A 17515-nucleotide genomic window follows, 5' to 3' on the forward strand; every position below is an offset into this window, starting at 1 on the left:
CTGACAACCCTGGATTCTTTCCCACTAAGTTGTTCACTACGTTATGGTTAATAGTAAATTTTTCCCCCACTAAAATACAAAAAAAGAACCTCTCACACAAGGGTTGAATAAGGCTGAAATAATCCGTACATCCATTGCTGTCATTGAAAAGCTTTTTGCTTCATTACACCACAAATAACTAAAAATAGCCTACTATCATTCTCTTACCAGCCACCTAGAAGCTGCCACTGGTTAAAGGAAAAGTTCTTACCATGTACAGTACTGGTGTTTCAACTGTACACGTTATCTGTTTTTGTAGTACAGAGACAGAAAATAGCCAGCTTATCTTGGTGCTTGGATGACTCTGTACCTGAAAATGGGGGTTGAATCAGCAACAAGTCACCCAACTGAGTGATAACTATTTTACATCTAAAGAGGGTTATTATATACAGTGTGTCTATCACAAAAGGGCTGTGACGTTCTTGAACTTTTATAAGATCACGAAATGCTGAATCCAAATAGAAAATAAACAAAACAGTCTTGGTCAAAATCCAAGAAATAAGGACCCATTAAAGGGAATAAGCAATAGCTTTTTTGGCTAACGCACTTACAATAGTTGCTATTAAGGAGTCAACACGTACCTACAGTAGTAATTCTGCATTATTTCCCTATTCTCCAAAAAGGAAATAACTAAAGCAGCATCTCAGACACTACTGGGGATGAATGTTGACTTTGTAAATATCAAGATCTGAACAACTGTCCTACTCCACCCTGAATGTAGCCATCTGACTATGTAGCAGAATTCAAGTACAAGATTCCTTCAACCCACAGTCGATGATTCACTTCACGTGACATATGTTCTAACAATCAGCTTTGTATCTGCCACATCCCTGTAGCCATTAAACTCTTTCCATTTCAAAACTCACCAGGTGTTCAATTTTCTTCTCTGTCTAGAAGTGCCTCTCTAGAAGAAGAAGAAAGGCTATTCACGTGTGTTCGTATGTATCCCTTTGCCTGATTATGTAACCTTTCCTGATCTCTGAACAGCTGTCACTGTTGCAGTCAGACTGACTTCTAAACTTTTCATCCATCATTCCCTTTTTCTTTCATGGACAAAGGAACAGCAGTCATTTTCAAACTTCCAGATGACATTTACACGGATCCTTTTCTACAAAAGGATCACAGCATTTTGCAAACATCTAGTTTTATGTCCTCCCTCTAATTGTGTGTCAGTCATTAAGTATATCCCGTTTTACAAATAGACAAAACTGAAACAGACAGTACAAGCAATTGTTATGCAAGGTCACAGAGGAAGTGGCAGAGTGAAGAAGCGAATTCATGTGTCCTGAATCTCAGTCTCAAGTTCCAAACAAGGTCCCTATTTGTTTTAACATACGAAATAGGAAATCATTTCAAATCAGCCATATAGTGAACGACACAATACCCATCCATCTCCTCCTTCCTTCCTTGTCTTCAAAACAATGGGCACAATTCTGTAACCATTTACACTGGTATAAATCAGGAGCCATTCCATCGAACGCAGCAAAGGTACAGCAGTGTAAAAACTGGTAAAATGAATCAGAATCAGGCCCACTATTTGACGCCATTTGAATCCTAACACCACATTTTACAAACACTTCTGAATAGATAATCGGTCAAATTCTCAAATTCAGCAAAGCTCCACTAAGAGTAGTGGAGCTATGGCCTTTTATATGGTGAAAGCCTAAACTGAACAGTACTCAAGCGCTATCAAGGAGTGTGGTGTGGAATAGTCTCAGGTCCAACAATAATTTCATGAATGCTGTGCACTCACAGCATACTGCATTTCTGAAGACAATTAGGAAAGCTGCTCAGTTCAGTTATGTCACCATAAACCTGGACAGTTCTGCTTGTCTATAAAGTATTGCTAAATCAAAAGTAATTTAGACAAGTGGTTTTAAATGAGGATTCCCACAGCAAAAAGCTGAAAGCAAGTTGAAGACAAGAGCATTACAGCTACACAGGCCAAATTTGACTGTGAATCCTGGGTATTGCAAAGTCCACACTAGTTGAGAGATTTTTATGAAATCTTGCATGCATGCAGATCTTTTATCAACTAGATGATACATTTTCTTGTGTTGGCACCTACAAAGATGGGTTAGCCATTTAATGACAAAGTTAAAACAAAAACAACACACAATTAAGTACAACCTGGCCTTTTTCCTAGGATTTCTAAACCCACATATGCATGGGAGTGCCAAACTTGGAAAGGAGGATCAAGTAAGTCCTAAATGTATCTCAGTCAACTTGACCATTTAACAGGTTTCAGAGTAGCAGCTGTGTTAGTCTGTATTCGCAAAAAGAAAAGGAGTACTTGAAGTGAGCTGTAGCTCACGAAAGCTTATGCTCAAATAAATTTGTTAGTCTCTAAGGTGCCACAAGTATTCCTTTTCTTTTGACCATTTAAGTATCACTGTGTCACAGAGGCTCATTTGTAGCTCACTACTCTGGTCAGTAACTCGTCAGGCCTGACACACTCATTATAGGTATCTAAAAGATGTCATGTCATTGGAAAACTCACTGATCATTAATATTCTTGCATGATGTATGTACGCAATGGGTATTGTGAGTTATGGATATATGGTAGAACTATGACTAAAATGTGTTTAAACCAGGCATATCGGGGCAGCTAGTAAACAAGTCTGCCCTAGACAAAGGAGTAAGTCTGCTTCTCTGAGCAGTCCGGACATCGGGCAGAGACAATGAAGGTCTATTTACATATTAGGTAAACAAAGCTATCAGGTTAGCAAGCATGAGAGGAGACAGCTTGGCATCTATACTCAGCAGGAGAGAGAAGCCTGGTCTCCATTTTACTTTTCAAAATATACATTGACCTATAAAGACAGAGAGCTGAACCTCAAAGTGATAAACAATAGAATCAACTGACTTATACAATATTATTGTATTATAAAAGTGCACTGATCCTTTATGAAACCTTATGACACACTACTGATTAATAATGTGAACTGTATGTACTAACTCTACGTAAGGGATGATGAATGCTTATTAATATTATGCTTTACAGGCTTTTACCCAAAGGGAGAAACTGGTCTCTCGGAGACAGGAGGGAATGTCACGTCATCTGATGCATGGAGTGGGTTTAGCCCACGAAAGCTTATGCCCAAATAAATTTGCTAGTCTCTAAAGTGCCACAAGGACTCCTTATTGTTTTTGCTGATACAGACTAACATGGCTACCACCCTGAAACCTGTCACATCATCTGTCTCCAAAGAAATTAAGCAAGGTGTGATCAAAACAGTGGAAGCCCAATTTACATATAAATTAGCAGGGGTATGGGAAGACCACAAGGGAAGAAGAGCATGAGGTTATCCTTCCTCTTGAAGCAAGGTCAATGAACTTTGAGAGAGATGCTTTTCAAAGGTTTACTGAACTATACAGTGACAGGCAGAGAACCCCCAAGTTATCTATCATTAGACCAACATAAGACAACAGAGCTCTTGCAAGCTGAGGAAGATGGGTCCTTTAATGGGGGTGGGAGGAGTTTTAAAACTCTGGAAATGGAACATAGGTAAGAAGCCTATACAGATATTTCATTTAGTAAGACAAGGGAAGCCAGCACCTTGTATTTCTGTGGAAGATCCTAACTGAGGGAAAGCCAGGGGTGGGAAGAAGGAAAATTGGTGACAGAGAGAGAGAGAGAGGGAGAGAAACCATCTTAAACAAACCCTGTACCTTGCTGGATTAAGCTTTAGACTTTTAGATGTGCTTTTTCACTTCTACTTGCTTGTAACCTTCTCTACTTCTATTTCTTGGCATCACTTAACCTATGTCCTAGTGTTAATAAATTTGTTTTATTTTTACTATGCAGTGGAGTGTTTACAAGGAAGGGTGCATCTGACCCAGTTGTAAGTTAGAAAGCTACAATGTGCTTTTGTCTCTTTAAAGGAATAAGCAAACTATTATTTCTCTGAGCTGTCCAGGAGAGGGCTGCACACTGCAGAGCCCATGGTTTTGGGAACACTGGGGACTGGGAGTGTGTTGGGGTCACTGCTAATATTAACCAAGTCTGGTAAGACATGAGCATGTTTGTGATAACTGCTGACAGGCTGTTAGATTCAAAGTGTTGAGTCAGGTGTACAGTATACAGAACATGAAGTGCATGCTGGTTGTGTGTCCCCCCACAGGCAGGGAGCAGAAGCATTTTGGGGCACTCATGGTTGTAATACAGTGACACAATCTCTCACTGGTCTGAACTGCACCCCAGAATGTGACAAATCACACAGTTAGAGCTCACTTAGACAGCCTTCCCCAACTGCAAGCACTCCTCTGTGATCCTTAGGAGGAAAGTTAAGGTGACCACAATTTACTCCTTTTTAACAACGTCATTTGATCAGCTAACCTTTTTCTAATGTGGCTCTTTCAATGGGAATCACGTCTTTAACATAGCTCTTCTGGATCAGATAAATATTTGTGTATGGCAAAAAGCATGGCCTCAGCTAATTAGTTTTCTGGCTTTCACTGAAACTTTAACCTGTATTGCTACTCTGAAACCTGTATTGTGTGTCATATGTAATTAGAGTGCATACAAACACAAATAAAATTGCTATCACTATCAAGCTGACTGAAAGTGCACCAATATCGTATTCTGGCTCTAATTAAAAATGATTCTATAAATAATGTATGGAGCAAGCAGCATAATGTATCTGATGAAAAGATAAGAACATTTAATGAACTGAAGAAAAACGGCCAAAAAAGTAGCAGGACAGCAGCCTTTGGTGGTAAAACCTGAAGAAAAAGAATCATATTTGCCAAAAAAGAAATTAATCTGATTTTGATGGGTCACCCGGTGTTTAAAAAACTACATCTCCAAGACTTTAACATCCAGCATGGAATACTACATTAAAGGACTTTTGTGATCCCAGCTAAAGCCTCAACTGATATTAATGTCCCATTTACATTTCTCATACACAGGAACCTGTTCTTTGCTAAAAACAGGTTCAGAAAGTGAACTACTCTGCTACAGATAATGTGTTACAGCTTAAATCACTGGTAAAATAATGCAAAACTCCATTACATAGTAATCATCAGGTCACAGCATTAGCAGTCTCTCCTTCACAAAAAAATAAATATATTTTTGGACTCAGAAAATTTCACTCAACTTCAGTGTACATTATAACAAAGCATGCATATTTTTATACAAGATGCTTCATTATGCTCATACAGGAAACAGCTGAAAGTATGTCGCCGCACCACTCACTTGAAAATGTATTATGTGCTTCTCACTTAACTGAATTAGAAGAAATGTTCTGAAATGTGTGCATGAACACAACCTATTTATCGAAAGGTTTAAGAGAACATAAGAAAACTTCAAAAGCCAGGAATCCAGAGCCCTACAGGGATGCGACTCCTAAGTGTGCAGTGGAGCCTGATCCTGACTGGGGGTGCCAGAAGCTAGTATAACAAGCAAAAGTAACAGTAATTCAGCTAACTGAGATAGGTTAGAGCAACTGCCATTTGAAGTGATGTGATCTGGCTAAAAGCAAAGGAGAAATGTCTTAATTTTGATTCTATATTCAAACTCCTAATGTCAAAGTTCTCCTTGTTGTTAGCTGTCAGCCTTTTCTCGTTAATATAATTACAAAATTGTGCATCCTGTTAGCAATAACACAGACAATTACAGGTATTTACTCTTCACACACCCACAGAGCAGAGTTCAGTTCTTAAAGTTTTATTTCCAGTAGAGAAACCCACAATGAATCCAGCTTTTTTCTTTTATTGCACTCTGTAAAGCTTCTTTACAAGAAGCTAATAAACAGTAATAGTTGATATTCCTTTAAAATTTATAGTGTAATTTTCTTAAAATAAAATTTATATAGAAAAGATACCATTTACAACCCAATTCAATAGTATTCAATTATTATATATTCCCAAACAATATAATGCAGCAGTTTCTTTATAGGTTGCACTGAAGGGGAATATCTTCTCTTTAGCAAATATAATATTCCATTGTTAATGAGCAATTCAAGTCAACTTTGGAGTAACCGTGATATATAGAAACTTCTTACAAGAAGCTCAAAATGCACATATTGTAATGAGGATATATACAACTGTGTCCAGTGCATAGTTTAACAACAGCATGTGAAAAGTCCATTATCTTGAGTTGGCACACCATTATCTAAAAGAAAATAATTTACCCAGCAATTGCGATGCATTTAGAGAATGCCAGTGAGGCACAGAAAAACAACAACATGTAGTGTCACCAAGTATGTGAGGAATAAATAGCGGGATTTTGCTCTGGAGGTCAGCAGCTTGGAGCAGTAAAGGCTTCGCCCTCGAAGCCATCTTTTGAAAGAAAGGGCTCCTCCTTTCATCTGCAGGAAACAAACAACTTCAAATAAATAATCATCAGAAAAGATGCAAGAGAAGCTCTCATTATACTGTAGATTTGTGAAGTACTGTAATCCTTCCAACTGGGTCTGCACACATGGCATTAAAATAAGGGATTCGTGGGGAAAAGAATGGAGCAATTACAAAAGATAAGGGGGGGAGGGGAAAGAAGCTACAGGATGAGTGTAATATTTAATTACATACACAGAGCAGAGATATAGACAAAATTATATGCACACACACAATTTATATAATACATGTAAATATCCAATATACACCCAAAATATACATAAACGGTATACATTTTATTTAATTGATGTTTGCATGAAAGTACAGGTTACCATCCATAACACAGCATAACACTGAAAGGTAAAGTCAAACATACTGTTTTATTTTCAATATTTTACTGACATTTTGAACGTACACATATGCATCTCTCCAGAGTATGCCCATTACCATGATCTCTGGGCACTATAAAAGATGTATCTTAGATGTTTGATTTTTAGTACAGAGGGAGATGCTGGCCGATTTCAGGTGTTTGATTCAAAAATATATTCAGTAAATTCATTACATTCCCACAAACCTGTAATATTTCTCTTCTAGTTCATCCCTTGAAAAGACTACCTCCAGATACACATATTTACAACAGCTATCTCTCACCTGGGAATGTTTACACATACAATGGGCAGATCCTCAGCTAGAATAAATGAAGTCAAAGGAGCTATGATGATTTGTACCAGCTCAGGATCTGGCCCAATGTGTTTAGTTGTTTGCAGTTTTACTCTTTTATTATTCATTTCAGCGCACATGTAGTTTACTGCTCCATTCTTTTGGGTTATTTATTTAAAATATGATTTAATTAAAAGAATTTGAAGAGAAAAGACTTCCCCGTTCTCTCAGCCATTTGCAACTGGAGGTGTACAATGTGAGCACCCATTTTTAGGCAACTTACGACTCAGAATTTCTTCAAGGTTACACATTTCCTTACCTTACGTACAACAATGTGTTCGCTAGGATTGATGATCAAAGCCTCTCTTTCCTCATCAGACTCCATCTGAACAGTGTATTCTCTAGGTACAGACCTGTAACTACTCATTTCAAGTCTAGAGAAAAGAAATTGAAAAGGCAGGGGGAAAAATTACTGAGTTATCTACTCTTTAGAAATACCATTATCAATTATCATCTACCTACAGAAACATTCTTTTGTACAGCTCAACTAGTGCTTACTGCTTTTGGTAAAGAAAACAAAAAGGAAACTATTTGTCGTGTCTTTTTCAGTTTCTCTTTTTGATTCTGGATGTTTTACTTATTCATACTAACCCTAACTTTCTTTTCTTCTCTCTAGCTGATTATTTAGTACTTCTCAAATTAGGATGGTGATTTTATTTATTTGGATGTAATTAATATATGGCTATATCTCTCTGAGTGTATGTATAAAATCTGTTATACGTGGAATACTCTGCTAATTCAAGGGGAGAAAACATTACTGACTAGTGAGTTCAGCTAGGAAATTGGTAGACATTTTTTAATTTAGATCAGCACAAAGACCCAGCAATTTGCGGTAGAAGTTTTCACTGCTGTCAAACTGGTTCTGTGCCTAGCCACGAAAATCCAACATTTTTCATCACTAACATCACTAAAAAACAGTGGCAAACAACAAATAAAAACTTCAAGCTAAAATTTTTAGACACACTAGACACTCAGTATTAACATCAGCCACAGTAACTCAGAAGGAAAATTCTTACATTCTTCCAAGAGGAAAAAACCTGCAATTGGTCGTTTAGGCCCTGATTACAATTAGATCCATAGGAATGAATCTCTGTGCCCATGTGGAGCTCCCCCGCCTGCTGATTTCAAAGACATTCCCTGCGAACATAAGGGTTTGCTGCATGGCTCCAATTGTATGGTCGGCTCATATGGTCTGAAAAGGGAAAAATATTGTGCAAGCATCTCCAACCTTTTACATTGTTCCTCAGTGAGTCTTAAGGCATCTTCTGCAGCTTCTCTCCTACTCCTTTCTTCTGACAGCGTTTCTGTCAGTTGCAACAGGGCCTGTTGTACTGAATCATACTGCTGCTGTCTCTCTGCAAGCCTATGGCAAATGCAAATACTAAATCAATTTAAGCACAGAAAGGAAGATTAAATTTCCTGATCATCTTTTTATGTAATTTACTTGTATCTATTACAGCAGTTCAGGTATGCTAACTAGAGATTGCATTTTTCAGGAAAATATTTCACCAGTCTCGGCTTACCCAAAACTAATCACAAATTCATGTTGAGTTTGCTGAATAGTTTCAAGCAACCAAAACACTCAAAATGTTTCTGTAACGTTAAAATATTTTGTTCTGACCAGACTCAAAATTTCTCTGATTTCACGTATTTTGACAAAAGCAAAGGAGGACCAGAGTCAAAGTGGCTGGGAAGTGGTTCTTTCATAAGGCAATTCAGTCACTGGGCCAGGGAAAAAGAGTGGGAATGACTCTATAGCACAGTGGTTAGGGCACTCTCTAAAGAAGTGGGAGAGCCAGGTTCATGTCCCTGCTCCAATGACTAATTATTTATGAACAGTGGAACAACTTCCACAGGAGAGACTGAGAAAGACTCACACCAGAATATCCCATAGTCCAGTGGCTAGGCACTCTCCTGTGACCCAACTGCAAATCCCTTGTCCACTATCAGGCAAAGGGAGGAATCAAGCCTGGGTTTCTCTTACATCCCAAGAAAGATTCCTAACCACTGGCCTAAAGATTACAAAGGAGGACTCCTCCTCCTCCTCATTTCCCTAGCCTTTCTGTGAATCTAGTTCTCGTTAGCTCGTCAAAATCCCCAAAATTGAACCAAAATGCTCAGTTTTGACCTGATTCCAAAAAAAAATTGTTTTAATTTCCCAGAAATTTCAAAAATTTCCTTTTCAGTTTGACCTGGGGTAAAAAAAAAAAAAACAAAACAAAAACCAAAACATTTTGTACATTTTTTGGAATTACCAACTAACTGAAAAATCCATTATTGCCCAGAGTCAGAGTCAAAGTCAAGTCACTCATAACATGAGTACGACAGGTCTGATTTTAAAAATAAAATATCACCAAATATACCTCAATTTTTTTTCACATTTAAGACTGTTAATTCAATTACACTCTTAATAATTCCTATTTCTTATATACGCTTATCAGTAGATCTCAAAGTGCTTATAATTATAATTCAAAATGATCTAGACAAACTGGAGAAATGATCTGAATAAACAGGATAAAATTCAATAAGGAGAAATGCAAAGTACTCCAATTAGGAAGGAACAATCAGTTGCGCACATACAAAATGAGAAATGACTGCCTAGGAAGGAGTACTGAGGAAAGGGATCTGGGAGTCACAGCGGACCACAAGCTAAATATGAGTTAACAGTGTAACACTGTTGCACAAAAAAGCAATCATTCCGTATTAGTATTGTAAGCAAGACAAGCAAAGTAATTCTTCCACTCTATTCCACGCTGATTAGGCCTCAAGTAGAGTAGTGTGTCCAGTTTTGGGCACCACATTTCAGGAAAGATGTGGCCAAACTGGAGAAAGTCCAAAGAAGAGCAACAAAAATGATTAAAGATCTAGAAAACATGACCTATGAGGGAAGACTGACAAAATTGGGTTTGTTTAGTCTGGAAAAGAGTAGACTGATAAGGGACATGATAACAGTTTTCAAGTACATAAAGGTTATTACAAGGAGGAGGGAGAAAAAATTGTTCTTCTTAACCTCCGAGGATAGGACAAGAAGCAGTGGGCTTAAATTGCAGCAAGGGAGGTTTAGGTTGGACATTAGGAAAAATTTGGTGGTTAAGCACTGGAATAAACTGCCTACAGAGATTGTGGAATTTCTATCATTGAAGGTTTATAAGAGCAGGTTAGACAAACACCTGTTTGGGATGGTCTAGATAATAATGAGACCTGGGGACTAGACTAGATGACCTCTCAAGGTCCCTCTAGTCCTATGATTCACAATCTTTTTAATGTAATTATCCTAAACATCCCTGTGACATAGGGAATCATTATTATCCTCATTTTGCAGATGGAGAACAAGGCACAGAGGTGGCAAGGTCACACAGAAGTCTGTGGCGGAGAAGCAAATAGAACCTGGGTCTCCCATATCCTAGGTCAGCACCCTAACCACTGGACCATCCTTCCTCTCTGATAAATTCACTGTAAACATTCCCTTTCTTAAACATCAATTTTATCTTCCAAAAACAGCCTTGCACAGAAACAGGAGTGTGAAGCAGTAGAGCAGAAGTAGCATTGGCATAAACAAGAAAAAAAACCCATCATAAATTGATGTCATCAATCCTGACCTTTTTCTGAGTTCATTTAGTTCCATATTGTCTATTTCAACAATAACCGCAGCTCTCTCTTGCGGAGCTCCTGGGGGAACTTCTGCTCTAGTTTCAGCCTAGAAAATATAAAATATTAAAATAATACTTTTAAAAAATAAGAACCTGCTGACCATGTTTCCAGTTACAAAATCTGTTCTGCCAGTTGAAAAAAATTAGTTCCACAACTTAGTGGTGTTTGTATCTGATATTCTGCCATTTAATCCTCAGATTCTGGGGTTACAACATCCCAAATGTGTATACAAACCGAGTCTTTTCTTTGCTGCCAGGAGGACATTTCCTATGCAAGCCACAAGACTCAAAGATTCCATGACCTCCATTTGCACATTTATTGTTTAGCCTCCGGGGATTTCCGCATGTGAATAAATAAATGGGGTGAGTGAGCAGGCTGAACACTTCTACAAAACAGAGAGAAAGTCTTAAAACAACCCCCAAAGAAAGTCCTTCAGTGAGCAGGGGATCAGCAGCACACTGCAGACACACAAAAGGACAGACATGGTGGGTTTACACTAAGGGATCCCTACCAATAAACCAGGAAGGTAGTGCAGGATGACTAGTTCAAAAAAAAAAAAAAAAAGAGATGGTGGTAAGGCACCCTTCAAAGCTTTAAGGCAATGTTTGTTAAGAACAGGAAAGCAGGAGAACTGAAACGTCATAAGTGCAAAAGAGGCCTACAGGTACAGCTGGCAAAGTGTTCACTGTTCTATAACAGCAACTCCTACCAGGTCTGACAATCTCACTACACCTAGCACACTGCTTTCATAGCAGTTGTCTATAAAGAATATCATTTGAGATCTTAAATAAAGCCAAGATCACAATGGTCATTAATATCGGTGTGAGATTCATGTACAAATACATGTAAGAAGTTATATGTGCACGTGGACATCTACAGACACACACAAGAGAAAATATACTTCTAAATCACTCACACACACAAAATAGGTTTGTAAAAATGTGTGAATCAAGGAAAAGTTTACGAACAGGTTTCTTCCACACAAAACATGTATATTCACCTGCCTGCCTCAGTTCACAAGTAAATTAAGCATTGTTGGTCAATACAAAGGAAGCCCCATTTTCATACAATGTCAACATGAGGACATGAAACCAACATGGAGTCAGCAAACTAAAGAATGAACCACAGGGGATCATCCTTACTCTGGGGACAAAAGCAATGGACTTTGGGGGATATAAGGAGAAGGAAAAAGGATACCATTTGCTCCTTCACCGAGGAAACAAAAACGAACAGAGCTTTTTTGCATTCACGAAAGAAGGTTCCCAGCCATATTGGTTGGAAACACTGGGAGAATGCTTTAGGTGAGAACAGACTTCTTTAGACAGACGGTTAACCTGTTAAAGTTTAGTCTCTAGAAAGCATATATTGATTTGTTTTATATGTAACCTGTTTCCGTTATTATCCTTACTTGCGCTCTCTAAATCTTAGCTTTTGATAATAAACTTATGATTGTTTTCATTATAAATATATCTCACCGCTGTGATGTTCACGAGCTGATCCTCAGTTGACAAACAAGCCGCTGTGTACTCTAGCCCCTTGAGATAGCAACCTGGTAATTTCTGTGAGTGTCCAGGGTTAAGGGCTGGATACTGCAGGGAATGCTCTGAGCACCAGAGTTGGCGTGTGCCTATCCCTAGCCAGCACAGAGACAGCAAGGTCTGTGGAGACCTGGAAGTCAGTGCTTGTGTTGCCAAAGAATGTTAGTTTCAAGGAGCTGAGCTACAGCAGGCACAGACAAGACCACTTCATGCTAAAGGCTGGTAGTGGGGAGTTGCCTCACAGCCGTGGGTACCCTTGAATGTCCCAATATATATATGTATGCAAAAGATGACAAAGGGTACCAACATGTTGATCAAAAAAGAAATTTAAAAGGCTGGCTCTGCAAATGTCGTTCAGTTAGCACAAAACAGATCTGACTTTTCATAATTTCCATACGCATTACCCTTAGCATCCTACAAAGGTGACAAAGCTAGAGCCCCAGACATCATTATCCAATTATCTACTTTTGTCACATCCCAGTGCAAAATGAAGGCCTAATCAGAATGCCAAAGGGACTGATTAGAAATGGCATGTCACACTGCTCAAAAACACATTAGCACATTCATAGGTAAGTTTAGCCAAAGTTGGCTATGATAGTGCTCATTCTAAGATCAGTCTTAGATGATCCATGATATGATACGATACAAGTGCAATAGAGGCTAAGTGTATGACTCCTTCAACATTGCTTTTATCAACATCATCTCCACCACTTTCCCACACAGGTCATCTATTTGGCAGCTAGCTTTTCAGGGGACTTGCTGCAGCCTGCTCTTTAAATGAGATAAAAATCATAGGATCCATTCCTTTAAACACTCCAGAGACAGAACTTGCATTGGTTAAAAAAAAAAAAAAAAAAAAAAAACTGTCTGTAGCATGGAAACAGTTTACAATTACGAAGACAAGTAAATCTGTGAACCCTAACAAGAGAAATCAAGTTCCAGTGACAGTAAGTAAAGCTGCATATCGCTACAAAAACAAGAGCGCTATTTTCCTTACCTCATAACTGAAACATGAACCAGCAAAAATACCAATACCATATGAGCGGTTTACATCACATTAAACACTACAGCAGGCGCGGGCAAACTTTTTGGCCCGAGAGCCGCATCGGGTTTTGGAAATTGTATGGAAGGCTGGTTAGGGGAGGGGGTCGTGGCCCAGCCCCCACCTCCTATCCGCCACCCCCCCCGGGACTCCTGCCCCATCCAACCCCCCTGACCGCACCCGGACCCCCACCCCATCCAACCCCTCCTCTCATTTCTGACTGCTCCCCTGGGACCCCTGCCCCATCCAACCACCTCTTCTCCCTGTCCTCTGACCGCCCCATCCAACCAGACCTCTCATTCCTTACTGCCCCCCCCCGGGACCACTGCTCCATCCAACCACCCCTTCTCCCTGTCCTCTGACTGCCCTCTGCTGCCCCATCCAACCCCCACTCCTTCCTGACTGCCCCCCTGGGACCTCTGCCCCCATACAACCCCCTGTTCCCGCCCCAACCCATATCCACACCCCTGCCCTCTGACCACCACCCCAAACTCCCCTGCCCTCTATCCAACCCCTCCACAGCCCGCTCCCTTCCCCCCTACTGTGCTGCCTGGAGCACTGGTGGCTGGCGGCACTACAGCCACACCGCCCGGCTGGAGCGGGGCCACTCCGCTGCCACCACCATGCAGCACAGAGCACCGGGGCAGGCCGGGCTCTGCAGCTGCACTGCCCCAGGAGCTCACAGCCCTGCCACCCAGAGCGTTGCACTGGTGGCAGAGCGAGGTGAGGCTGTGGGGGAGGGAGAACAGCAGGGGAGGGGCCAGGGGACAGCCTCCCGGGGCAGGAGCTCAGGGGCCAGGCAGGAGGGTCCCGCAGGCCATGTGGCCCATGGGCAGTAGTTTGCCCACCTCTGCACTAGAGGAGAAGTAGGAAAGATCACAACCCTTTAAAATCAGGAGTTGGGTCATGAGACTAAAAAGATAGCAGAGAGAAAAAAACCTTACTATGTTCACTTTACCTGAGCAGTATCTTGGAAGGAACTAACTTGCACTGTCTGGTATTCCCTTTCAAGTCTGAAATAACGATTTTGCAGATCAGTGTAACGCAGTTGATTCTCTCTTAGAGTCTGGGATACTGTCTTCAACTGGGCAGACAATACAGCATTCTCTTCTACTGAATGGATTACCTGAAACAATTCAGCCTTTCAAAACAAAGCTAAGAATTCTCTCTCTAAAGAGATATACTGTAGAGATGAGATTTATAGTTAAGAGCAATTGTACATAGGCTGAAAAACGTGCATCAACAGACAGTGTGATGGCAAAGACACAGGTTGACAATTTTCAAAAGAAAACAAAAGAAAGATTTTAAAGGGATCCTTTTCCAAAGATCATCTATAAACATACATGTACAAATAGAGTTTTGCTCACAAAATGGTGCAAGATAGAAAATTTCACACACAACTGCTTGTGCATACATGTTTGCCTGATTTATAATTGCAACTGGATTTACCTGCTAATTTTATGGATGCATTTTTAAGGTACTTTGAAAATTTGACACAATATGGCTCAAATACCGTACTAAGTGTGGAGGAATTTCCACTGATCCCGTCTTAACTGTAGTCTTTTTTGCTTTGAATGTGATATAGTTTTTTTGCTGCAACTTCTGCATTGCAAACTGTGGGGTCAAGTGGACCTGCCTCAGTCAAACAACAGCTATAGTTCAAAGATATTCTAGATTTTTAGCTTATCAGTTCCACTCTGAGCCAATTATGTTGTGTGATCTAATGTTGTAGCAATATAAACACACAGTATACAAATTAAATATGTCCTCTTCCCAGATTCAGGTAGATGAAAATATTTCTATATTAACATTAGCTATGCTCCACATTTATCCAGAGGAGTCACAACTATCTCCTTCCCTACCTTTGAGTTCATCTGCTGGAAACGCAGCTCCCTCTGGTGCATCTCCTGAAGACAGCGTTGCAGTTCATTCTGAAGCTGGCTCCTTTCAACTAAAAGATGTTTCACTTGCTCAGGACTGTTCGTACTTCCGACCAGAGTGGCTGTTTCTAATGGCTTAAACACCACCCAAAAAGTCAAGGTTAAATCTACAGAAATTGATAATGATATATAATCCATTGTTTTAACACACATTTTAAATCAGTGATGTCTACAGTCCCATTATTATTTCCCTTTCACAAGCCTGTCCCAAGTTTCCAATGAAAACTCTTTATTTACATAAACCAGTGGTCCCCAAACTGTGGGGCACCCCCCCTCTACCCCCGCAAGGGGGCCCAGGCCAACCCCACGGGGGGTTGGGAGGAGTGGGCATGGAGGGAGTGCCACCCAGCCCCGCTCTGCCCCCAGCTCCATTCTGGCCCCACCCCCAGTGACAGCTCTGCTCCTGGCCCCAGCCACAGCTCCAACCACAGCCCCAGCTGTGGCCTTCAGCCCCACTCCTGACCACAGCCCCAGCCCTGACCATGGCTCTGCTCTCGGGTGTGGCGCAGACAGGTTCTATTACGTGTAAGGAGGGGTTCAACACAAAAATGTTTGGGGAACACTGACATAAACTAACATCCCACTGGTGTTTCCAATCCACCCATTGCGACACTGAGAAGATGAAGAGAAAATGACTCTAAACAAATGAGACTAACTTCACTGATTTTAAGCGTCTAAGTGAAGCAAAACGCAGAATATGAACAAAAGCATTTTTAAAGTTCTATCCGTTTTTAGTAACACTGATAAAGAAAGGTGGTTATTTTGGAAGTATGCATTTAAAGCAGATAGTATCCCTTTACAAAAATACACCATCACTCATTACACCGTATCATAGAAGTTGAGCCGTGTCCATCTCTATTTGGCCTGCTAGTCTACAATCCTATCCAACTCCAACAATGAAGGGCAGTGTCCTACCTATCATTTCTAGTACCAGTTTTACATATATAATCATACAATAGGCCTTCTACCACTTCCTTCAAGATACTATTCCAGACTCCAGCAATCATCACTGTTAGAATGTTTTTCGCATTACTCATGATTTGATGATCGGAAATGGTTAGCATACAATAGTCTTAATCTTGGATACTAACTCTTATTGTCATTAGCCAAATTAGAAGGTTAACCTACTCCAACTTTCCTTTGGGTCAGAAACATCAAAGATGACATTAGGTTAAAATCACACTTTTCCTTAGATCGTTATTGTTCATACACAAGATCTGAGGAACAGAAGAATTACCAGACTAGATGAGATCCATGGTCCATCTAGTTCTGTATTCTGTCTGCAACAGCAGTCACTACCAGATACTTCAGAGGAAGGTGTAAGAAACTTTGCATTGGACACATGTGGGATAATTTTCCCCTCACAACTGGTCTCTGCCTGATTTCCAACAATTAGAGATTGGCTTACACCCTGAAACATGAGGTTTAATATCCCTTCCAACATTTGTTAATATTTATAGCTCTAGATGTTCTTGTAATCCATATAAATGACCAATCCCTTTTGGAATTTTGCTAAGTATTTTGGCCTCAATAACAGAGTGTAGCAATGAGTTTCTCAACTTAACTAAATTTTGTGTGAAACAGAATTTGCCACCTTTTAAATTTCACTGGATGTCCCCTTGTTCTTGGGGCATGAGAAGGGAGAACAGAAGCTCCTGATTTACTTCTGTATACCATTCATTATTTTATATACTTTTATCATGTTCCCTCCTATTTGTTTCTTTTCTTATGCAAACAATCTCATTCTTCTCAATCTCTCTTCCTAAGAGCAACGCCTTTGATCATTACTATCACCCTCTTTAGCTCTGCAACATCCTTTATGAGATGGGGTGACCAATACTGCACACGATATTCCAGATGAGGCCACAGACCACTGATTTATATAAAGATATGGTAATATTTTCACTATCATTCTCCATCTCCTTCCTTATGCATCCTAGCATCTTGTTAGTTTTTCTGTCCTCAACAGCCCAATGAGCAGAGCTCTTAATTGAGCTGTTCACAATGACAACCAGGTTATTCTTGATTTGATACAGTTAATTCAGAATCCTGTAAGATGGAAAACTAATTTCATATTTTCTCTCCAATGTGCATTATTCTGCATTTATCAGCACAGAACTTCATCTGCCATTGTGTCGCCCATTCACCTAATTTGGTTAGCTCTCTCTGAAGTTTCTCTCTGGACTGGTCTAAATAACCTTCGTATAATCTGCAAATTTTGCTACCTTCCCGCCTCACTCCCCTTTCTA

General features: G+C 40.0%; 1 protein-coding gene across 3 annotated transcripts in view; it reads right to left on the minus strand.

The window, feature by feature from the left end:
- Positions 1 to 5171: 5171 nt before the first annotated feature.
- Positions 5172 to 17515, minus strand: part of LOC141989023 (uncharacterized) — a 69190-nt gene continuing 56846 nt past the window's right edge. For all 3 annotated transcript variants that reach the window (XM_074955248.1, XM_074955246.1, XM_074955247.1), the window contains exons 24-29: positions 15189 to 15341; positions 14285 to 14452; positions 10695 to 10792; positions 8324 to 8458; positions 7355 to 7469; positions 5172 to 6350 (exon numbers count right to left, since the gene is read on the minus strand). In XM_074955248.1, the coding sequence (XP_074811349.1) occupies positions 6192 to 6350; positions 7355 to 7469; positions 8324 to 8458; positions 10695 to 10792; positions 14285 to 14452; positions 15189 to 15341 (828 nt within the window). In that variant the 3' untranslated portion in view covers positions 5172 to 6191. The remainder of the gene's footprint in view (positions 6351 to 7354; positions 7470 to 8323; positions 8459 to 10694; positions 10793 to 14284; positions 14453 to 15188; positions 15342 to 17515) is intronic.

The sequence above is a fragment of the Natator depressus genome, chromosome 6, assembly GCF_965152275.1.
Source record: "Natator depressus isolate rNatDep1 chromosome 6, rNatDep2.hap1, whole genome shotgun sequence".
Classification (NCBI taxonomy): domain Eukaryota; kingdom Metazoa; phylum Chordata; order Testudines; family Cheloniidae; genus Natator; species Natator depressus.